This window comes from Oncorhynchus gorbuscha, linkage group LG02 (genome assembly GCF_021184085.1).
Source record: "Oncorhynchus gorbuscha isolate QuinsamMale2020 ecotype Even-year linkage group LG02, OgorEven_v1.0, whole genome shotgun sequence".
Lineage (NCBI taxonomy): Eukaryota > Metazoa > Chordata > Actinopteri > Salmoniformes > Salmonidae > Oncorhynchus > Oncorhynchus gorbuscha.
Genome location: NC_060174.1, coordinates 42,753,889 through 42,777,986, shown reverse-complemented (window position 1 = coordinate 42,777,986; position 24,098 = coordinate 42,753,889). Strand labels below are relative to the sequence as shown.

Genomic DNA, 24,098 nt, shown 5'->3' with positions numbered 1-24,098 from the left:
CTTGTTGGATCGGAGGGTGAGGGCTGGGGCCATTCTCCCCAGAAATGTTTGGGAACTTGCAGGTGCCTTGGTGGAAGAGTGGGGTAACATCTCATAGCAAGAACTGGCAAATCTGGTGCAGTTCATGAGGAGATGCACCACAGTACTTAATGCAGCTGGTGGCCACACCAGATACTGACTGCTACTTTTGATTTTGACCCCCCCTTTGTTCAGGGACACATTACTCCATTTCTGTTGGTCACGTCTGTGGAATTTGTTGAGTTTCTGTCTCAGTTGTTGAATCTTGTTATTTTCTTACAAATATTTACACCTGTTTAGTTTGCTGAAAATAAACACATTAAACAGTGAGAGGACATTTATTTTTTTGCTGAGTTTATGCATATATGCACGTATACACATACATACAGTTGAAGTCAGAATTTTGCAAACAATTAGTATTTGGTAGCATTGCCTTTAAATTGTTTAACTTGGGTCAAATGTTTTGGGTAGCCTTCCACAAGCTTCTCACAATAAGATGGGTGAATTTTGGCCCATTCCTCCTGACAGAACTGGTGTAACTGAGTCAGGTTTGTAGGCCTCCTTGCTCGCACATGCTTTTTCACTTCTGCCCACATATATTCTATAGGATTGAGGTCAGGGCTTTGTGATAGCCACTCCAATACCTTGACTTTGTTGTCCGTAAGCCATTTTGCCACAACTTCGGAAGTATGCTTGGGGTCATTGTCCATTTGGAAGAGCCATTTGCGACCAAGCTTTAACTTCCTGACTGATGTCTTGAGATGTTGCTTCAATATATCCACATAACTTTCCTCTCTCATGATGCCATCTATTTTGTGATGTCCCCCTATTCCCTCCTGCAGCAAAGCACCCCACAACATGATGCTGCTACCCCCGTGCTTCACGGTTGGGATGGTGTTCTTTGGCTTGCAAGCCTCCCCCTTTTTCCTCCAAACATAACGATGGTCATTATGGCCAAACAGTTCTATTTTGTTTCATCAGAGCAGAGGACATTTCTCCAAAAAGTACGATCTTTGTCTGCATGTGCAGTCGCAAACCGTAGTCTGGCTTTTTTATGGCAGTTTTAGAGCAGTGGCTTCTTCCTTGCTGAGCGGCCTTTCAGGTTATGTCGATATATTACTCGTTTTACTGTGGATATACATAATTTTGTACCCGTTTCTTCCAGCATCCTCACAAGGTCCTTTGTTGTTGTTCTGGGATTGATTTGCACTTTTCACACCAAAGTACGTTCAATGCTCCCAAGGATAACCCAGACTTGGAGGTCTAACTGTATACATACATAAGAGGTCGACCGATTAAAATCGGCAAGTTTTCATAAGAATCGGTAATCAGCATTTTTGGACGCAGATTATGGCAGATTACATTGCACTGCACGAGGAGACTGCGTGGCAGGCTGACTACCTGTTACGCGAGTACAGCAAGTAGCCAAGGTAAGTTGTTAGCTCGCACTAAATGCATCTTATAAATCTTAACATAATCACTCGTTAACTACACATGGTTGATGATATTACTAGGTTAACTAGCTTGTCCTGCATTGCAAATAAATTAACAGGCACCGCATTAATTATCATCATAAAGTCTACTTCCCAAACGGGTGATGATTTAACAAGCGCATTCACGAAAAAAGCACAATCGTTGCACCAATGTACCTAACCATAAACATCAATGCCTTTCTTAAAATCAATACACATGTACATTTTTTAAACTTGCATATTTTGTTCAAATAAATTCATGTTAGCAGGCAATATTAACTATGGATATTGTGTCACTTCTCTTGCGTTCTGTGCAAGCAGAGTCAGGGAATATGCAGCAAGTTTTTAGACAGTGTTTAGACCATTTCTTCCTAACAAAGACCATAATTAATTTGCCAGAATTTTACTAAATTATGACATATAACAGGTTGTGCAATGTAACAGCAATATTTAGACTTATGGATGCCACCCGTTCGATAAAATATGGAACGGTTCTGTATTTCACTGAACGTTTTGTTTTCTAAATGATAGTTTCCGGATTTGACCATATTAATGACCTACGGCATGTATTTCTGTGTGTTTATTATATTATAATTAAGTCTATGATTTGATATTTGATAGTGCAGTCTGAGCGGTGGAAGGTAGCAGCAGGCTTGTAAGCATTCATTCAAACAGCACTTTCCTGCGTTAGCCATAATAACTACAACCTAAAACTTCTTACCTGGGAATATTGAAGACTCATATGTTCTCATGTTTTGAGTAAGGAACTTAAGTTAGCTTTTTTTACATGGCACTTTTACTTTATTTAAAGCATTATTTAAGCCAACTTGAACATGTTTCATTTATTTGAGACTAAATAGATTCATTCAGTATTGTTGTAATAGTCATTATTACAAATATATATATATATATATAAAAATAGTCAAATTAATCGGTATCGGCTTTTTTTTTGGGGGTCCTCCAATAATCTGTATCATGAAATTCTCCTCTTTACATAGAGTGGTCATATAGTAGTTTGCAGGTCAAATCATTCGGATGCTACAGATGTTTTTGTGAGAACACCGATTTTCGGAATGTCTTATGGTCTGACAAACACTGCTCTAGCTCTGCCACCTTTCACCGCAGATGTGGAAGTGCAACAACAGCGGATGCTATGGATTGAGACGCATCCAAAGCAACAAAAAAAACATTCCAAACTGACGGATTTTGTTGAGGATATTTGTATTTTACTTAGATTGATGCACTGTTGGCGTCAATTGACTCTAGGGGGTAAAAAAAAAAACTTTAGGTAATGGACTCAACAACATGATAAAAGTTTGTTGCTCCTTGCTGAAACAACCAAGGTACTGTAGCAAATGAGTCTTTGGTTGCCTATGCAATGCCCCCCCACAATGCAGCAGCAGCACACATAGGAATAGAAACTGGCAATTTGATTGATCAACTCATTACATGGGTACACTCAATGGCTGCCTGGTATTGTGATTCAAAAATGTCCATGGTAATGTAAAATGTTCATTCAAATTATGTTAGTTGATATGGCTCATGCAATGGAATGCATTTATTTTTTCAACAAACCATTGCACATATTGATGGTTACACTTCCTGCTTTGCGCCAATGGGTACACTTGCAATGGCTGCCAGTCCCATTATGCAATCATTGACTTCTATATCAGCACATGCAGTCAGGAGAGAAAAAGATGAAGTATGTGAATGGTTATTAAGGAGACGCGGCCATTTGGCTGGCCAGTTAGCATCTTCCAAAATTCCATGACATTCACAGCCCTACTAATCCAATCTAATGTAATATACAGTATGCATCTCTACAGTCTCACCAGACACAGCTCGTTGAGGTTGGCAAACAGCCTCCAAGTGTCCACGTCAGACAGGTAGTCCCTCATCTGCAGGTTGGTCAGCGTGGCCAGAAACACCTGAAGGACACAATATTTATTTATATTTTTTATTAAACACAAAAACATGAAATATATTATATATTACACAATGGAACACAAACAAGAGGGAGGGGTTGGATCTGTTTTTGCTGTCTTCAATTTCATGAATGCCGAAGAAAGAGTTCCCCCAACAAAGTATATTTTAGAAAGGGACAGTGTCAATTCAAAGGAAAGGCCTGTTCGAAACATCACAACATGACATTCGTGTTCAAAATGCCACACAAAGCACAAGGTGTTTGGTTGCAAATGGTGAGCTGCCATTCCTGTTCATAAGTGTGTGGGAGGGGGCGTATATCTAGTAAGCCACCTCTTTGAGCACCATGAGCTGATCCAGGAAGTAAACACACTCGCTGGTGAAGAGTTCCCAGATAGCTTCCTGTCTCTTGTAGTCTTGAGGGTCACAGTCAGACATCAGCTGAGACGAATCGCAGTCCCTCAGGAACTCCTCTAGAGAACAGTCCTGGGGATGGAGGGAATGATAAGACAGATGGATGGTTGGATAGATGTTATTTGAATAATGCACGGGGGGGGGGGGGCTGATTCGTTGTGGTTTTAACAAGGCTGTGCCAGTGCGGTCAAAAGTACAAGGCGACAGCATTCTGTAGCCTGTCTTGTTACTATCCTCAATGCTGTTATGGTCTGCTGTCTAGCTATAGTTTAAAAATGTACGCTTGTCATGTGCGTAGGCCAACAAAAGTCTTATTCCCGTTCAATATGTCATTTATATGTTTCAGGGGCTTCCCTGTTCCTGTAGTAATTCCTAGGAGCACTGACTCAATGATGACTGGCTCCCAAGTTACAAACGCAGACACGTAACAATTAAATATTACACAGCTAGGAGGAAAAAAGGCTTCTTCAGCTCTGGTGTTCATTGGGATTTCCTCACCTTGTACTTCTGGAAGTCTGTGTCCCTCCAGTCTTGAATCTGTTCCTTCAATAGATATTTCTCAATATCAGATGCAGTGCGTGTAGTCGTCCCTTTAGTCTGAGAGGAACAAATACAGGTTAAATGTTAAACATTACTTGAACAATCAATTCATTCTTTACAATAGGTATGAGTGTCTGTCTAAGTGGGAATGTGTGTGTGTACGAGTGGGTCTGTACACAAAAGCATGTGTGAGTGTTCGCGTGTGTGCATGGTGGAACAGTGAATGGCAGTACACACCAATAGTGTTTTGTTTGTATATTTTCCCATCTATCTATCAGTCTGATCAAACACCTTCAATATGAATTGATTTGGATTGAATTGGTTTGGCTCAGTGTTGTTGACACATGATGAAATCTCAGAAGGCCATGAGAACAAAGGGGAAGAAAATGTATTCATTAATATGCTTTGATTAAAAGTGGGTCAGAGAACAATATCCTAAATTTCATTGCAGCTTCCTGAGCACACTGACAGATTCAAAGCAATAGCAACCAAAACCACAAACAACTAGGCTGACTGGTAGCAGGTCACGCTAGCTAGGGCGAGTAGCAGGGGGAGAACAAACAGGCAGCACACATACCGTGCCACGTCTGGAGAAAGGCCACTTGGGTTTCTTGGTGTCTGTGGAAATGGAGAACATGATTTTGTCATTATCTACAAAGGCCTGGCTTCATAGTTCTTCTGTTGCGAAAATGTGATGAAGAAAAAAAGTGATCCACAGGATGTAGATAGGATTTTACAGGAAATCAAGTTAAGTATAAACAGCCTTATCATTTTGCCTGAATGTGGCAATAATCTGAAAATAGTTAAGGAATGTTACTTATATATTTGGGTAAGTGAACTTCTGATGCAGTTACTAAAGTTATAGCTAGGTAAACATAGGAATTAGTATTCTAATCCCTAATTCTAACTAATTCCTAATATTAAATAGTAATTTAATAGGATCTCCTTGTAGGTAACTAAAATAATATAACAAATAACACTGATCACTGTTGGCCTACAACCTGGGTTTATAAGGAATCAAAAACAAGCTGTTGACAAACATCTTGCAAAAAAGTGCAGAAACGGAACTTTGGCGTTAACCTGAGAAGTTCAGTATGTCCGCCACCCCATTAGACACAAACAGGTCCCCAGGCGAAACATCCAACCCGGGTAGACTGACCACCACAGAACTCCGCCTCCTCTCCTGCAGTCTGGTGGAAACAGGAAGAGATCAGGTTATCAGAGTGAGTGAGATGTAATACAGGAGGAATAGAGTAGGTCAGTGAGGTACAGCATAATACAATTAGAATATTCTGTCTGTGTCCCCCATTATGTTGATAAATGTACCTCATTTATTACACCTTTACTCAGTCATTATTAGAACTGTATTATGCTGTACCTCACTGGCATACTCTTATTATGCCATTACTCACTGTTATACAATGATATACCTCATTTTGACATACTATATGGCTCCGGATCTGGCAATACCGGTATATAGTTTTGTTTGCTGTGTTTTATATTCTGGCTTGTTATTATTATTTTTGCAACTTCGGATAACAAAAGTGCTTTACTACCACTACACCCACTATCACTACCAATATCCACGACTACTACCACTACACCCACTATCCACTCATATTATGTAGGCAAATCATACCGCTGTTTCTAAACTCCTTATTTGCTTGCTTGTTCACATTGCAGTGAGTACACATGGTATTTCAACAATGTAGACAATTTTTGAAATGCCTGAAGGAATTCAGTTATTTCTGGCTAAACAGTCTTCTTGGCAAATTCTCCAGTAATAATGACAATGAGCAATGGTGTAATAAATTAGGTATATTTATCAACATTGGGTCAACAGACAGAATATTCTCAGATAATTGGATCTAACCATGAATCAAGCCGAATTAATGAATTAAAGACCGCCAATTAAAGCCCCTATGCAGTTTTGTAATTGTATTTTTAAATCATCGCTGTATGTCTAATGAATCATTGTGTTTTTTAAATGAAAATTACTCCAAAATACATGTTTTATAATATATTTCCCTGAGCCTCCTTGGGTCTGTTAAATGCTAAGTCTGATCATGTGGGCGATAGGAAACAAATATTACTATATTGACATAGACAGGCATGATTGGCAAATAGGATGGTCTAGATCCCCAACCCCATACCCAGAAGAACAGTCATTGGTCATATTATGACATGACATGGGCCAGTCCTTGGAGGATAAAATCGTCGAGTTACGCAGAAGATTAAACTACCAACGGGACATTAAAAACTAATATCTTATGCTTCAAGGAGTCGTGGCTGAACGATGACACTATCAACCTACAGCTGGCTGGTTATACGCTGCACCGGCAGGATAGAACAGCGGCGTCTGGTAAGACCAGGGGCGGTGGACTATGTATTTTTGTAAGTAAGACTTGGTGCACGGTATCTAAGGAAGTCTCGAGCTATTGCTCGCCTGAGGTAGAGTATCTCAAGATAAGCTGTAGACCACACTACTTACCGAGAGTTTTAATCTAGATTTTTCATAGCTGTTTACATATCACCACAGTCTGGCACTAAGACAGCATTGAATGAGCTGTATTCCTCACCCAGAGGCGGCGCTCCTAGTAGCCGGGGACTTTAATGCAGGGAAACGTAAATCCGTTTTACCAAATTTCTATCAGTATGTTAAATGTGCAACCAGGAGGAAAACTCTGGACCACCCACACTTTGCATACAAAGCTCTCCCTCGCACTACATTTGGCAAATCTGACCATGATTCTATCCTCTTGATTCCTGCTTACAAGCTCAATTTAAGCAGGAAGCACCAGTGAATAAATCAATAAAAAAGTGGTCAGATGAAGCAGATGCTAAGCTACAGGATTGTTTTGCTAGCACAGAATGGAATGTTCTGGGATTCAACCGATGGCATTGAGGAGTACACCATATCAGTCATTGGCTTCATCAATAAGTGCATCGATGACGTCGTCCCCACAGTGACCATACATACATAGCCCAACCAGAAGCCATGGATTATAGGTAGCATTCGCACTGAGCTAAAAGGGTAGAGCTGCCGCTTTCAAGGAGCGGGACTCTAACCCGGAAGCTTATAAGAAATCCTGCTATGCCCTCCGACAAACCATCAAACAGGCAAAGCGCCAATACAGGACTAAGATTGAATTGTACTACACCGACGAGCGTCAGAGCCGGATGTGGCAGGGCTTGCAAACCACTACAGACTACAAAGGGAAGCACAGCCGAGAGCTGCCCAGTGACACAAGCCTACCAGACGAAGTAAGTTGCTTCGAGGCAAAATAAACACTGAAACATGCATGAGAGCATCAGCTGTTCCAGAAGACTGTTCGATCATGCTCTCCGCAGATCCACTCCAATTTGCATACCACCCCAACAGATGATGCAATCTCTATTGCACTCCACACTGCCCTTTCCCGCCTGGACAAAAGCAACACCTACGTGAGAATGCTATTCATTGACTACAGCTCAGCGTTCAACACCATAGTGATCCTCATCACAGGGGCCCCTCAGGGGTGCGTGCTCAGTCCCCTCCTGTACTCCGTGTTTACTCATAACTGCACAGCCAGGCATGACTCCAAAACCATCATTCAAATTTGCAGATAACACAACAGTGGTAGCCCTGAACACCGACAATGACATTACATTTTTACATTTACATTTAAGTCATTTAGCAGACGCTCTTATCCAGAGCGACTTACAAATTGGTGCATTCACCTTATGACATCCAGTGGGACAGTCACTTTACAATAGTGCATCTAAATCTTAAGGGGGGTGAGAAGGATTACGTTTATCCTATCCTAGGTATTCCTTAAAGAGGTGGGGTTTCAGATGTCTCCGGAAGGTGGTGATTGACTCCGCTGTCCTGGCGTCGTGAGGGAGTTTGTTCCACCATTGGGGGGCCAGAGCAGCGAACAGTTTTGACTGGGCTGAGCGGGAACTGTACTTCCTCAGTGGTAGGGAGGCGAGCAGGCCAGAGGTGGATGAACGCAGTGCCCTTGTTTGGGTGTAGGGCCTGATCAGAGCCTGGAGGTACTGAGGTGCCGTTCCCCTCACAGCTCCGTAGGCAAGCACCATGGTCTTGTAGCGGATGCGAGCTTCAACTGGAAGCCAGTGGAGAGAGCGGAGGAGCGGGGTGACGAGAGCCTATAGGGAGGTCAGATACCTTGCATTGTGGTGCAAGGACAACAACCTCTCCCTCAACGTGATCAAGACAAAGGAGATGATTGTAAACTACATGAAAAAGAGGACCGAGCACGCCCCCATTCTCATTGACGGGGCTGCAGTGGAGCAGGTTGAGAGCTTCAAGTTCCTTAGTGTCCACATCACGAACAAACAAACATGCTCCATGCACACCAAGACAGTTGTGAAGGGGGCACAACAAAACCTATTCCCCCTCAGGAGACTGAAAATATTTGGCATGGGCCCCCAGATCCTCAAAAGGTTCTACAGCTGCACCATCGAGAGCATCCTGGCTGGTTGCATCACTGCCTGGTATGGCAACTGCTCGGCCTCCGACCGCAAGGCACTACAGAGGGTAGTGCGAACGGCCCAGTACATCACTGGGGCCAAGCCTCCTGCCATCCAGGACCTCTAATCCCAGGCGGCAAGCGGTACCGGAGCGCCAAGTCTAGGTCCAAGAAGCTTCTAAACAGCTTCTACCCCCAAGCCATAAGACTGCTGAACATCTAGTCAAATGGCTATTTGCATTGCCCCCCCCCCTTACACCATTGCTACTCACTGTTGTTATCAACTATGCAAAGTCACTAATAACTCGACCTACATGTACATCCTACCTCAACTAACTGGTGCCCCCACACAGACTCTGTACACATTGACTCTTTGGAAACTGCATTTTTGGTTAGTGGCTCATAAGTAAGCATTTCACTATAAGGTCTACTACACCGGTTGTATTCGGCATATGTGATTAATAAAATTTGATTTGAGTCTTTCTGGGTAAGTATCTAAGGGGGCAATTCAGACCAGTTATGCACAAGTAAATTGTACTTTTTTCCCTTTTTATGCACTTCTCTCTCTACATGTATTCTGACCATGAACTTAAGCAAGGGGAAATTGCCCGAACAAGTTACACATTTGGGGTGGAGATCAAAGAAAGAGGTGTCTATGCAAGTTCCAAGTGGAAAAAGCATCTACTTGTTTTTTTCTGATAGAAATAACAGTATTCTCAATGCACTGTAATTTAAAAATGTATATGATAACAGTTATTTGGAACCAAACAGAAAATCATATCAACTTATCATGTTGCAGCCTCTTTTCCACAGTAAAGTAGGCTATAAATAGCTGTGCCGCTATTCAACATTTTAATTGTATGAACTCATAATTTGTGGGGTTGAAATTTGGAGACCCAAGCTTTAGGCTTCTGTACCGCCAAACCTACAGAGTTTATTCATAATGTTTTAACTATATGCCCGGGCTTACCTCAGTGGCTCATATTTAACATGATACAAATTGTAAATAAGAACTATCGGGAGCCACCATCAATAATACCCACATACAGTACCAGTCCAAAGTTTGGACACACCTACGCATTCAAGTTTTTTACATTTTTAAAACTATTTTCTACATTGTATAATAATAGTGAATACATAAAAACTATTAAATAACACATATTGAATCATGTAATAACCAAAAAAGTGTTAAACAAAAAATATATTTTATATTTGAGATTCTTCAAAGTTGCCACCCTTTGTCTTGATGAAAGCTTTGCACACTCTTGGCATTCTCTCAACCAGCTTCACTTAGAATGCTTTTCCAACAGTCCTGAAGGAGTTCCCACGTATGCTGAGCCCTTGTTGGCTGCTTTTCCTTCACTCTGCGGTCTAACTCATCCCAATTGGGTTGAGGTCCTGTGATTGTGGAGGCCAGGTCATCTGATGCAGCACTCCAACACTACCCTTCTTGGTCAAATAGCCCTTACACAACTTGGAGGCGTGTTGGGTCATTGTACTGTAAAAGTACAAATAAAATGATAGTCCCACTAAGCACAAACTAGATGGGATGGTGTCTCGCTGCAGAATGCTGTGGCAGCCATGCGATTAAAGTGTGCTTTGAAATTCTAAATAAATTACTGACAGTGTCACCAGCAAAGCACCCCCACACCACCTCCTCCATGCTTCATGGTAGGAACCACACATGCAGAGACCATCGTGGTTTCTTTGCAGCAATTCGACCTTGAAGGCTTGATTCACACAGTCTCCTCTGAACAGTTGATGTTGAGACGTTTCTGTTACTTGAACTCAGTAAAACATTTATTTGGGCTGCAATCTGAGGTGCAGTTAACTGTAATGAACTTATCCTTTGCAACAGAGGTAACTCTGGGTCTTCCTTTCCTGTGGCGGTCCTCATGAGAGCCAGTTTCATCATAGCGCTTGATGGTTTTTACGACTGCACATGAAGAAACTTTCAAAGTTCTTGACATTTTCCGGAATGACTGACCTTCATGTCTTAAAGTAATGATGGAGTATCATTTCTCTTTGCTTATTTAAGCTGTTCTTGCCATAATATGGACTTGGTCTTTTACCAAATAGGGCTATCTTCTGTATACCACCTCTGCCTTGTCACAACACAACTGATTGGCTCAAACGCATTAAGGAAAGAAATTCCACAAATTAACTTAACAAGGCACACCTGTTAATTTAAATGCATTCCAAGTGACTACCTCATGAAGCTGGTTGAGAGACTGCGAAGAGTGTGCAAAGTTGTCGTCAAGGCAAAGGGTGGCTACTTTTAAGAATCTAAAGTTTAAAATATATTTTGGTTACTACATGATTCCATGTATTATTTCATAGTATTTATGTATTCACTATTATTCTACAATGTAGAAAACAGTAAAAAACTAAGAAAGACCCTTGAATGAGTAGGTGTCTCCAAACTTGACTGGTACTGTGCATTTCTAACTGTCACTTAAGTGTTTGTTTCCTTTAATATGTAGCTCACATTTCACATTATTTCCATCAGTTTACCTTTCTTTCATGTCTGTGTAGTTGTTCCTAAGGTTGGCTAGCATTAGTGGATCATGTTAGGTTAACGTTGTGCAATAACTTGGGACCTAGTGGAATTCAGACCACACACAGCGGGTTAAACCTGGAGCACAGTTTACGATGACTGGACAGTTGTCATTACAGTTCAGTGATTAGTGAGAATTAGGGTAGATTTATTGGACTAGCCTATTGTTCAACCACTATTGTATACTTTTTCACCTTCCAATATTTAATGGATTGAACTTGAATCAGGATGAATCAAACCACTGCATTTTTGTGCATAAAGGCTCTCCAAAACAGTTGTTACTCACCCTAAACTTTGTCTAAACAAACTAAAAAAAAAATCTGAGTATCTATCAGTTAGTGCTGAAACAGAAATATGCATTTATTTAGATGGCCTTCTTTGATCCCTAATATTCTGAACCCGTTCTCTCAATGTATTCTAGGTGACCAAGTCTAGAAGCAACAGGACCCTAAAATGCTTCTACCCCCAAGCCATAAGACTGCTAAATAGTTACTTAAATAGTTAACCAATAGCTACCAGGACTATCTGGATTGACCCTTTATGCGCTAACTCTTTTGAGTCATCACCTACACTGCTGCTACAGCTTATTATCTATCCTATTGCCTAGTCACTTTATCCCTATGTCCAGTACATATCTACCTCAATTACCTCATACCCCTACACATTGACTTGGTTCTCTGTGTATATAGCCAAGCTAGCGTTGCTCATTGTGTATTTATTCCTTGTGTTACTATGATTTATAATTTTCTCTCTGCATTGTTGGCAAGGGACTGTAAGTAAGGATTTCCCTGTTAGCCTACACCTGTTGTTTACAACGCATGTGACAAATACAATGTATTTGCTTTGAGTCTGTTGACAAAATGCCAATTAAAAGATTCAAAGGTAAATGTAGTGAAAACTCAACAAGAAAATCTGTTGGCCAGCAAATAGAAGGGTTTTCTGTGGTTGAATGCATTTCATGCTTGGTCATGTTTATTAAGGCACAACAAAGCAAAACATTTTGCAATGGAAAACAATCTGTTTTTTCCCCCTCAGTTTGGTGCTTAATGAATACGATCCCAGTTTCCTAACTGTATGACATAGTTCAGAGCGAGTCGGTTATATGCAAATTCCCTTCCTGCCATGAAATAATGTCCAGGCAGTGTGGTAACTGCAAGCCACAGTGCAGGTATTTTTGGCTAAGCCAAGTGGAGACACATAACATTCAAATTATTCTGTGGAATAGCATGCAACACACCTACCTATTATGGCAAACCTTGTCCTGTAAAATAGAGACGAAAGAGCATCGGTTAGGATAATTATATGTTGAACATGGCTTGTTATACAGCAGATACTAATGTGAAAGAGTAAACACAAACAGATGTACTGTGCTATCGTTCACTATTTAAACATTAAGGATTGGTTTCTTGGACACAGATGAATCATGGTCTTTGATTAAGAACATTCAACAGAGAATCTCCTTCGAACATGCTTTTTAGTCCAGGACTAAGATTAATCGGTGTCTGGGAAACCAGCCCTAGGAGCTCAATGATGATTAGAGCCTTGGGTGTGATTTGAAAGGTGCAGTGTACATAACACAACTCAACATTACACAGGGCTCCTGGTCCTACATAACACAACATTACACAGGGCTCCTGGTCCAACAGAACAAATCAACATTACACAGGGCTCCTGGTCCTACAGAACACGGCTATATCCCTCACAAACAAATTCAACATTTTAAATCTGTTTTTTTCATGTGGTCGTTTGAATTAGAATAGCCCTCTAATATCTGCAGAGAATGTTGTGACTATTGAGAATGGCCCAGGTTGAATGCCGGGTGCCGAATGAATAGATCCCCCCCCTTTATATTTTTCTATTGACCACTGACCCCCCCATTATTGGGTGACTGCTGACGGTGGTGAATAGGAGGCTTGTGGAGGAGCCTTACTGCCTTCCCATGGCCCCTTGGAGCTCTGTCTGAGTGAGTGAGTGAGTGAGTGAGTGAGTGAGTGAGTGAGTGAGTGAGTGAGTGAGTGAGTGAGTGAGTGAGTGAGTGAGTAAGATTGAGGCTTGCTGGGTGGTGGGGCTGAGCTGTCAGTGCATGTAACTGCTGATTCATTTGCTGTCAAAAGCTGGCATTGTGAGCAGCCACCACAGGAGTCCAGGGAAAATGAGAGGGCTGCTGCCCAGGAGGAATGTGGTGGAGGAGCTACTGGCCATCTGATTTACAAGGCTCGGATAAAAACTCATAAAGCCAGTGTGGCATATGGGCGCAATTCATGCTCAACTGAATCATTTGTGATTATAACATTAACTCACCTGATCATCAGGAAATTCAAAGTCTTTACTAAATCTTTGCACACCACGTGCGGACAGAGATTCTTGTCTCGTGCAAGTGATACCATTGTTAAAAGTCTTTGATCTATGCGATCTGCTTTTTCCCTGGCCTGCAGATGAATTGGGCTGATTATCATTGTGGTTTTCGCCATCGGGAGGGGGGCAGGCCGCTAACGGAGACTTGTGCCTGTGTACTGGCGAGAGGGGACTCAAAAGGAATGGTGTCTCCTCCATACCCGACTCCTCTTGTGTGCTATCCATCCTCACCGGGTCCCGGAAGTCCACCTGCGGACGTCGCGTGCTCCTCATCCTCCTCAATGTGGGGGACGTGGAAATGCGAGCCGGGGCCTGTCGGTCAAACTGGGTGAGCAAGCCGTCGGCCTCGACCAACGACGCGTGTTTTAGTTTGGAGTGCGTTCTGGCCAAATCTATATGCATGATAAACGGGTTGCTGGTCTGAGTCTCCTTTTCGTCAGTGGGTTTCAAGACCGTTTGCGTCTCAACATTGGTCACCCCCGTCACAGCCTCATTCTCTAGCCACTCAATGTAACTCCAGTCCAAAATTCTCTCTGTGTCCTGGCCATTCTCATGCACTAGAACCTGTTTCAGAGTAGACATATTGAGCAAGACGGCATTATAGGCCTAATGTCAGAAAAAGGGTAGTCCGTTGGTGTTTTCCGTTGGTACTTGTCTTTTACCAGGTGTGTTGGGGTCAGATAATCCAGGTGCATTCCACTGTCAGTTTATCAGCAAGCAACTACGTTTCAGACACGTTTCTGGGAAATAAACAAAATATCTGTATTAGGTAGGTCTAATACAAGAGCCTACGAATTAAACAAAGCAGTCTGAGCATGCAGTCAAGACAATCTTTTTTTGTACAGAGTTCAGATCACGTTGTGAAACATTGAAATTATGGATTTGTGAGCTGCATACTTAAGCACATGTTTTGTCAACAGAGGGTGGGGGAAGTTAGCTTACAGTTGGTGTTCATAAGGTACAGAAAGTAGGCCCTCTAACAAGCTCCAAGACTACTGTCGCCTTAGCTAGAGATTGTACACCATGATAATGTGATACACGACATGGCCAGACATCTCAATCATGAGCATTAATATGGAGTTGGTCCCCTCTTTGTTGTTATAAGAGCCTCCACTCTTCTAGGATGTCTTTCCACTAGATGTTGGAACATTGCTGCGGGGACTTGCATCCATTCGTTCACAAAAGCATTAGTGAGGTTGGGCGATTAAGCCTGGCTAGCAATCGATGTTACACCTTTGGGATGAAGTGTTCGATGGAATTGAGGTCGGGGCTCTGTGCAGGCCAATACAAGTTATTCCACACCGATCTCGACAAATCATTTCTGTATGGACCTCGCTTTGTGCATGGGGATGTTGTCATGCTGTTGCCACAAAGTTGTAAGCACAGAATCGTCTAGAATGTCATTGTATGCTGTAGCGTTAAGATTTCCCTTCAATGGAACTAAGGGGCCTAGCCCGAACCATGAAAAACAGCCCCAGGCCATTATTCCTCCCATGTGTTGGGGCAGGTAACATTCTCCTGGCATCCACCAAACCCAGATTTGTATGTCGGATTGCCAAATGGTGAAGCGTGATTCATCACTACAGAGAACACGTTTCCAGATTAACAGTTCTTGTGTTGACCTTGCTTCCAGAGGCAGTTTGGAACTCCATTGTGAGTGTTGCAACAGAGGGCAGATTATTTTTACACGCTCCATCACCCGGTGGTCCCGTTCTGAGAAAGAGGATTAGCCGTTGTTGTAGACGTTTCCACTTCAAAATAACAGCACTCACAGCTGACCAGAGCAGCTCTAGCAGGGACTAACTTCCTTTTTGGAAAAGTAGCATCTTATGGTGGTGCTACGTTGAAAGTCACTGAGCGCATCAGTATGGGCCATTCAACTGCCAATGTCTGTTTATGGAGATTGCATGGCGGTGTGCTCGATTTTAAACACCTGTCAGCAAAGGTGTGGATGAAATGGCGGAATCCACTAATTTGAAGGCGTGTCCACATACTTTTGTATATATAGTGTAGATGTTTGGCCGAATTGAGAACATAGATACTATCGCTAAATTATGGTTGCTCGAAAATGTACTGTGCTACGCCACACAGTACCTACCCTGTAATGCCCAGTAATGGATACCAAAAATCTTGGCGAACAATCTGTAGCTATCGTTGCCTGTAAAAAAATAAAAAAATAAAACTGTAGTCTTACCTTCGTCATTGTTCATAGTTATGGTGTTTAAAGCTCACTTAAAACAACCCAAATATTGTATTATTGAATACAGTGCAACAGTGGAACTGCACTACACTGCAATACGGTATCAGTTCAGAGTAATGCAATGACAGTTTATCGCGTGGGAAACAAAGAACGGCACAAGAGCCCCATGCACCTGATCCAACTTTCCAATACTCCAATTAGATTTTTTCATTGGGCCACTTCAACCCATGTAAAGTGCTATTCAATCAAATCAGGTAGGATTGTTTCATAAACACATGAGAATTCCCAACAATAAAAAAGAAGGACCTATTAGCACTTTAGCGTTGTCGCAGTGTGCGGATTGCAATGGAGAAACCCCGCAAACCCACGAGGTGATTACAGTGAGAAAAACATTATCTAGGCTACATTTACCATCACCCAATGTTAGTCTAAATAACAACAAATTACTCACATGACAAAAGTGTAAAAAGTGTCGACTAAAGAAGAGCAAATCCAGCTGTGTTTACTCCCGGCAGTGTGTCGTGTCTCCTCTCTATTCCGCAATGTCTCATCGGTCTCGGCGTTGTTCATGCCAATCAGACCGCCCTATGAAACAAAAAAGTGTAGGCAACTCCTGGCACTAGTCTCGGCCACTGTTCATACTGTTCCTTTTCACATGACAAAGCTCAGAGATTTGTGTAATGCCTCGGAAAGATATCGTGCGTGCGTGTCCAATTGTTTCCTACACGACATTTGAATGAGTGTTATGAGTCAACGAGAAAGTTTAGTTCAGACAGTGGATTTGTCCGCGGTGCTATTGTGACATGTACGGTGTAATCAGTGGGAGGAACTAAAGGACGGTTCATATGTTTTACTACTAGTCTTGTTTTATCCATCGTTGAGGTAAAGGTATGTGTGTGTGAACAAAGAGAGGATCCGCTACATCACGTGCGTGTAAGGCCGTGCACAGACATTTGGGGGTTGCTTAAAAATGTTTTTTAATAAAGGGCTACTCCCCCCTTAAAAAAATCGACTTTCATGATTCATAACATACCAACTGCCTCTGTAGCCAAAATGTCAACATATGCCTATTTATTTTCTACAACAAACACACTCACTTGTCATTCCCCAATGTAAGCAGATGACACGGTAGTAACTAGTTACCACAGCCACAAAGTCGTACACCCGGCCTATTTCTACTATTTCTCTTTTAATGCTGTGTTTTAAACATAACCACACGACTAACCTTATGGCTAACCCTAAATTAAGACCAACAAGCGATTTTTTTTATTTCATAAATTTTTTCGATTTACCCCATTTTAACTTTGTGACTGTGGTAACTAGTGGAAACCGGTTGACACTGGAGTGAAAATGCATTCTTGTCCGCAACTTGTTTTGTCATTTTTTTCCCCCGTATTGTCCTCACCTGATCCCGCAACAGTTCGATAACCCCGGGACTTTCCTGTCCGTACCCGATAAAAATCCCTCCCATCCCGTATAATTCTTTATGTGTAGAAATCAGAGAGAGTTTATCGCACACATCCCAGCTAGCACATAACGTTCTGAGAACCATATTTTTCTTAGAGTTTGCTGAGAGCATGTTTTTCCTATAGTTTATTTGAATACAACATTTCGACACTTTTCTGGGAATGGTGCAGGATAGTTTATTGACTTTGTAACATTCTAATCCCCTTTAAGAAACTTTTAAGAGACCAAAAAACGTTATTTTCTTGATATTTCATTACTTTAACAGAGTGTTTCCTAAAAGTAACAATACGTGAAAGTACTACTTAAGTATTTTTTGGGGTATCTGTACTTTACTATTGATATTTTTGACAACTTTTACTCCATTAGATTGCTAAAGAAAATAATGTACTTTTTACTCCATGCATTTTCCCTGACACCTAAAAGTACTCGTTACATTTAGAATGCTCAAGCAGGATATACAGGGGTGTTGTGGAGCAGGTCGAGAGCTTCAAGTTCCTCAGTGTCCACATCACTACAGAACTATCATGGTCCACACACATCAACACAGTTGTGAAGAGGGCACAACAACGCCTCTTCCCCCTCAGGAGGCTGAAAATGTTTGGCATGGGCTCTCAGATCGTCAAAAGTTCTACAGCTGCACCACTGAGAGCATCTTGACTGGCTGCACAACCGCTTGGTGTTTGAAATGCTTGAAATACAATAATATATATAACTATAATATAAATAATATAGATTGCAAGGCGCTACAGAGGGTAGTGCAGACTGTACATCACTGGGGCTGAAATCTCTGCCTTCCAGTACCTCTATACCCGGCGGTGTCAGAGGAAGGCCCAAACAATTGTCTGACAACAGCCACCCAAGTCATAGACTGTTTTCTCAGGTACCACACGCAAGCAGTGCCAATACACAAAGTCGGGAACCAGCAGGACCCTGAACAGCTTCTACCCCCAAGCTATAAGACTGCTAAATATTTAACCAATATCTACCCGGAATATCTGCATTGACCCTTTTTGCATGAACTCTTTGACCCATTACCTACGCTGCATTACTGTTTATTATCTATCCCGTTACCAAGTCACTTTATCCCTACCTATATGTACATACACTATATATACAAAAGTATGTGGACACCTCTTCAAATGAGTGGATTTGGCTATTTGTGAAGTGGAAACTTCTAAGAGCAACAACAGCAGAGCCGCAAAATGGTGGGCCACACAAGCTCACAGAACGGGACCGTTGAGTGCTGAAGCCCGTAGCCGTAAAAATAGCCTGTCCTCGGTTGCAACACTCACTACCGAGGTCCAAACTGCCTTTGGATGCAACATCAGCACAATAACTGTTCGTCGGGAGCTTCATGAAATGTGTTTCCATGGCCGAGCAGCCACCCACAAGCCTAAGATCACCATGCACAATGACGAGTGTCGGCTGGAGTGGTGAAAAGCTCGCCGCCATTGGACACTGGAGCAGTGGAAACACTTTCTCTGGAGTGATGAATCACGCTTCACCATCTGGCAGTGGTTTGGAGGATGCCAGGAGAACGCTACCTGCCCAAATGCATGGTGCCAACTGTAAAGTTTGGTGGAGGAAGAATAATGGTCTGTAGCTGTTTTTCATGGTTTGGGCTAGGCCCCTTTAGTTCCAGTGTAGGGAGATATTAATGATACAGCATACAATGACATTCTAGACGTTTCTGTGCTTCCAACTTTGTGGCAACAGTTTGGGGAATGCCCTTTCCTGTTTCAGCATGACAATACCCCTTGCCCAAAGCGAGGTCCATAAAGAAATGGTTTGTCATGATCGGTGTGGAAGAACTTAACTGGCCTGCATAACCCTGACCGCAACCCCATCGAACACCTTTGGGATTAATTGGAACGGCGACTGCGAGTCAGGCCTAATCGCCCAACATCAGTGTCTGACCTCACTAATACTTTTTGTCTGAATGGAAGCAAGTCTCTGCAGCAATGTTCCAACATCTAGTAGAAACCTTTCCCAGAAGAGTGGAAGAGTGGACGCAAAGGGGGGACCAACTCTATATTAATGCCCATGATTTAGGAATTATATTTTCGATGAGCAGGTGTCCACATACTTTTGGTAATGTAGTATATCTACCTCAATTAGCTTGTAACCCTGCACATCGACTTGGTTTGGTGCCCCGTGTATATAGCCAAGTTATCGTTACTCATTGTGTATTTTTTCCTTTAAAAAAAAACTCTAACTGCATTGTTGGGAAGGGCCTATAAGTAAGCATTTCAATGTTAGTCTACATCTGTTAATTATGAAGCATGTGACAAATAACACTTGATTTGATGTACTAACTGGGTGAGTGCAGGCAACTGTGTCATGAGCATTAAGCAGCAGCCAAATGGAGCAGTTGCTATGGCTACTCACATGCAGAGCGGGGGACAGGCAGATGAGCAGCTAACAGAGAAATGATCTGATTTCTGCTTGTAAAAATGAGCACGGGAAAGGACGGTAGTGATTTGTTTTTTAAGTGTCAGGCTTATAGAATTGTTTGCGGGATCAGCACAGGACCGGGAACAAATTTGACAGGACAAAACAGGGCAGGAATACATTTTCACTCCTGTGTCAACCTCTACTGCTCCGTGTTGTGATGAGTGAGTGTGTTGTTGTAGAAATGTTGAAATTTTGGCTACAGAGGCGGTTGATAGGTTATGAGTTTTTAGTTATGAAAGGTTGGGAGGCTGCCCTTTTTTATTTTGAGCACCTGAGCACCCCCCCCCCCCCCCCCAAATGTCTGTGTGTGTGTGAGAGAGCATGAAACAGACTGAAAAAAAGAAAGAGAATCAGAATCACTTTTACAAGTACATTTATTTACACATATCCAGAATTTGACTTAGTGAATAAGTGCTACCAGCAATGGACAATGTACAGGCAGAATACAGATACAAAGTCAACATAGTCAACATACAGGATTTCCAATATAAATACAGTATACATAGAAAAAGAAAGAAAGAACCACACACCAGAATAGATTTCCACCCTGTAGCTTCAAGATTATCTATCCTATGGACTATGGAGCATAGTCATTAATTAATGTATTGATTCATTCATAACTGTAATCCAGACCTGTATTCTATACTGACTCTGCCTCACTTGCAGGTGATTGTTATAACCTGCGAACACTAGATGGTAATGTAGGATAGATTATATCACCATGTCGCCACTGGCTGTGTGGTTTTAAAATGATCAGTGATGCCCCCATGGCGTCCTCTGGTGTCAGTATCTGTCATGCACTCACCACTGTTCTGAAGAATAATCATCATCATCATTATAATTATCCGCAACAGCATCATCTCTCTACATAGTTATGAGAACAGAGTGGTGAAGAGAACTGTATTCAGTTGCATGAGATAGACATTTAATGAATAGAGTGTACACAATTCCTTATTCTACACAAAAGAAAATCATGTCTGTTCTACACTTACCTCAGAAACCCATACTACAATTTTGCGTAATTTAATCAGATACTCGATACCATCCTATGTTACCTGCATCTGTCCACTTGAGATTAGTTCTACACAACTAATTTATATCTGGAGGTTCTGTAACATTGAACCTTCCTGAACATGCCCCCTGATTAGTCCTTAATGAGAAAAGGGAGGGGTCACAACACATTCCAACACATCTCCAAAATGTGCAAGCTGTCCAATGGACCGCAGACTCACTGGAGAATACCAGGGGTCACCAAGAGGTTAAAGGTTAAATAGTCAAGGGTAAATATCCTTCAGAGTTGGACTTTTATGACATATACCTTCATATTTATGGATCATGTGATGCTGTACACACACACACATCTTGAAGAAAAATCCATGGAAGTAGGATATCTTTAATTCTGTCAGGAATTTAATTTTTGATTTAGCTTTGCAGTCATTTACAGGCCTATTCAGAATGTAACTCTTCACTTCCATTAATGCATGACCATCCTCTCCCCATGAGTAGGGTATGTTGGGGGAAAACACCCCCTTAAGGAAAATGTATATTTTCTGACACAAAAAAAGCTACGTTTTCAAAGATCTAGATATGTGCATACTGGCTATCCTAGGGCAAACACATTTAGAATGGAAATAAGTGGGCATAATGAATAGTTTTTTGTTATTTGATAAAAACAGAAACTTCGAAACAGGGCGTTTTCGCCCCATTAACGGGGCAAAACACCCTCCTCTATTGGGTAAAAAGCTTCCTGAAGATGAATGTCTTATTAAAATCCAATTTATACCTTTTATTGACATTTTCTGTAATTGACTCTTAAAAGCTAAAGTCTAGGTATCTAATTTTTTATTAAATAAAGCAAATATTGAAACAAAATGGCATTGCACATCTCACTATTAATACCCTCACTATGATGAGGTTTTGATGTAAAGGTCCCTCTTTTCATTTTTGCTCTTCTAGTCCAAATTATCCTAAAGTTTCTAAAAATGTATTGTTTCATTAAAGGTTCACGCCAGCTGTTTTAGATCCACTTGATTTCGATAAATTATTTTGAAGTATCATCAAGCTGTTACTTGTCATTTTCTTCAATCATACTGATCAATAGGTATTTTAAAAACAGCTTGTACTGAAGCCAGAATCTCTCCTGGAAAAACACTAGCCATGGGGAGAACATGATAAATATGAATGATTTTTAGTTATGATTGGCTGATGCAAACCAAAACAAACTCACCACTTAATCAGAAAAGCTACTGTAACATTAGCCCAGCAATGGTGCAAGGTAGTATACAGCCAGCCTTACATGTATGAGCCAGTCTGACACTGAAATTAATGAGGAAGATGATGATTTGAGCCAGTGAGCCCAAATCCCGAGAGGTATGCAGTAAATCTATTTGGAAATCGTTGCAACCCGTAACATTAATGTGGTTATAGCTAACTAACTAGCTAGCTAACTAGCGTTGCTTGATCCCAGTGCATGCTACATTTCACATCGCCTGAAAGTTCAACCGGACAACAAAATACAAAAAATATCCCAAATACTTTATGACAATTTGTTGCTATGCTATAATTGTGAAAGCTGATACAGCATGAATGCCTATTAGCTTGTTAGATGGCTAATTGTTAGATTTGGCATTATACTCAACAAATAAGCTATTCTAGATCAAACGTTATTGCGACCTAACTAGCATCTTGGCTAGATATGATCTCATCTGAATATGCTTTCCATAGCAAACTATATGTGATTAGAATTGAGCATTTGGTGGACAGCAGTGTTATAGGAGGATATTGCCTGGAATGTTTGTGTCCTTACCAGAAATTGTGCACAGTGAGTAACAGACCTGCTGTATTTTGTCTGATGTTAGTTTTATTTATGTACAGTAGGTGTACCTGTGGGCATTGTCAGACAATGCCAACCGAGGTGGAGAACATCTGCTGCCAGGAGATTCCACAGTTGTGTAGGATACTTTGTTGTTCATTGTAAGATACTCTATCAGCGTTACCATTCAATATTACAGTATCTTATTTCAATAGTTTATCAGATGTCCGCAGGTGCCTCCAGAAGAACCATGCCCTTGCATGGTAGATCACCCTGGTCTTGTGCCATTCTGTGTCAATGGGTATGCATTACAACATGTCATGAACATACAGAGTGTACAAAACATTAAGAAAACCTTCCTAATATTGAGTTGCACCCCCTTTTGCCCTCAGAACAGCCTCAATTCGTCAGGTGTCAAACGTTCCATAGGGATGCTGGCCCATGTTGACTCCAATGCTTCCCACAATTGTCAAGTTGGCTGGATGTCCTTTGGGTGGTGGACAATTCTTGAAAAACCCAGCAGCGTTGCAGTTCTTGACACACTCAAACCAGTGCGCCTGGCACCTACTACCATACCCCATTTAAATGCACTTAAATATTTTGTCTTGCCAATTCACCCTTTGAATGGCACACGTACACAATCCATGTCTCAAGGTGTAAAAATCCTTCTATAACCTGTCTTCTCTTCATCTACACTGATTGAAGTGGATTTAACAGGTGACATCAATAAGGGATCAGAAACTTTCATCTCGTCAGTCTATGTAATGGAAAGAGCAGGTGTTCCTAATATTGTGTGTATACAGGTAAGATTATGGTTCTTCACAAAACTGCATCTGAGAGGACTGTTTAAGCATGTATAGTGAATGTGTTACATCTCAAATAAACTATAGTTGTAAAGGTAATCATTTGTAGTGTCTGTTGAATCCTCATGGAACCAAACATTAATGAACAGGTTGTTCACATAATGAGTATCATGTTCATAGAAACACAGAAAACAAGGTACAATGGATCTTTATTTTTCACAAGCCAGCAGGCGGTACTGTATGGACAGATGCTGGGGGATCAGGCTGTCCATGTTGACCATGGAAGCTGCTGCCAGGTACAGGATATCGTTTGGTGTCTGACCAGTCCGAGTGCTGCGAGACTTGATGTGTTCAGAGGCTTGGCTTCAGGACATGACAGGACGGGTTGATGTCTTCAGTGGCTTGACTTCAGTACATGACGGGCTCATCATGGATAGAGGGTGTTGGAGAAGAGCTCAACTCTTCCGCGAGGGCAGGAAAATATTTGTCTGGGAATACAAAACAGTACACAACACAGTTAGACAAAAGGGCTATGAATGACAGTCCAAGCAGGGTGTGAAGTTGAATTGATGTGTAATAATGTGATTGTGTTAATTAATTTAAGTCATTAA

At 41.6% G+C, this 24,098-nt stretch overlaps 1 protein-coding gene across 1 annotated transcript in view; it reads right to left on the bottom strand.

Moving 5' to 3' along the window:
- The window catches only part of LOC124002517 (pleckstrin homology domain-containing family G member 7-like), a 48,656-nt gene extending 31,813 nt beyond the window's left edge, over nucleotides 1–16,843 (bottom strand). Inside the window, exons 1-8 of the mRNA XM_046309968.1 lie at nucleotides 16,403–16,843; nucleotides 13,698–14,491; nucleotides 12,638–12,657; nucleotides 5,448–5,557; nucleotides 4,945–4,985; nucleotides 4,326–4,424; nucleotides 3,747–3,899; nucleotides 3,323–3,418 (exon numbers count right to left, since the gene is read on the bottom strand). Of these exons, the coding sequence (XP_046165924.1) occupies nucleotides 3,323–3,418; nucleotides 3,747–3,899; nucleotides 4,326–4,424; nucleotides 4,945–4,985; nucleotides 5,448–5,557; nucleotides 12,638–12,657; nucleotides 13,698–14,333 (1,155 nt within the window). The 5' untranslated portion in view covers nucleotides 14,334–14,491; nucleotides 16,403–16,843. The remainder of the gene's footprint in view (nucleotides 1–3,322; nucleotides 3,419–3,746; nucleotides 3,900–4,325; nucleotides 4,425–4,944; nucleotides 4,986–5,447; nucleotides 5,558–12,637; nucleotides 12,658–13,697; nucleotides 14,492–16,402) is intronic.
- Nucleotides 16,844–24,098: the final 7,255 nt, after the last annotated feature.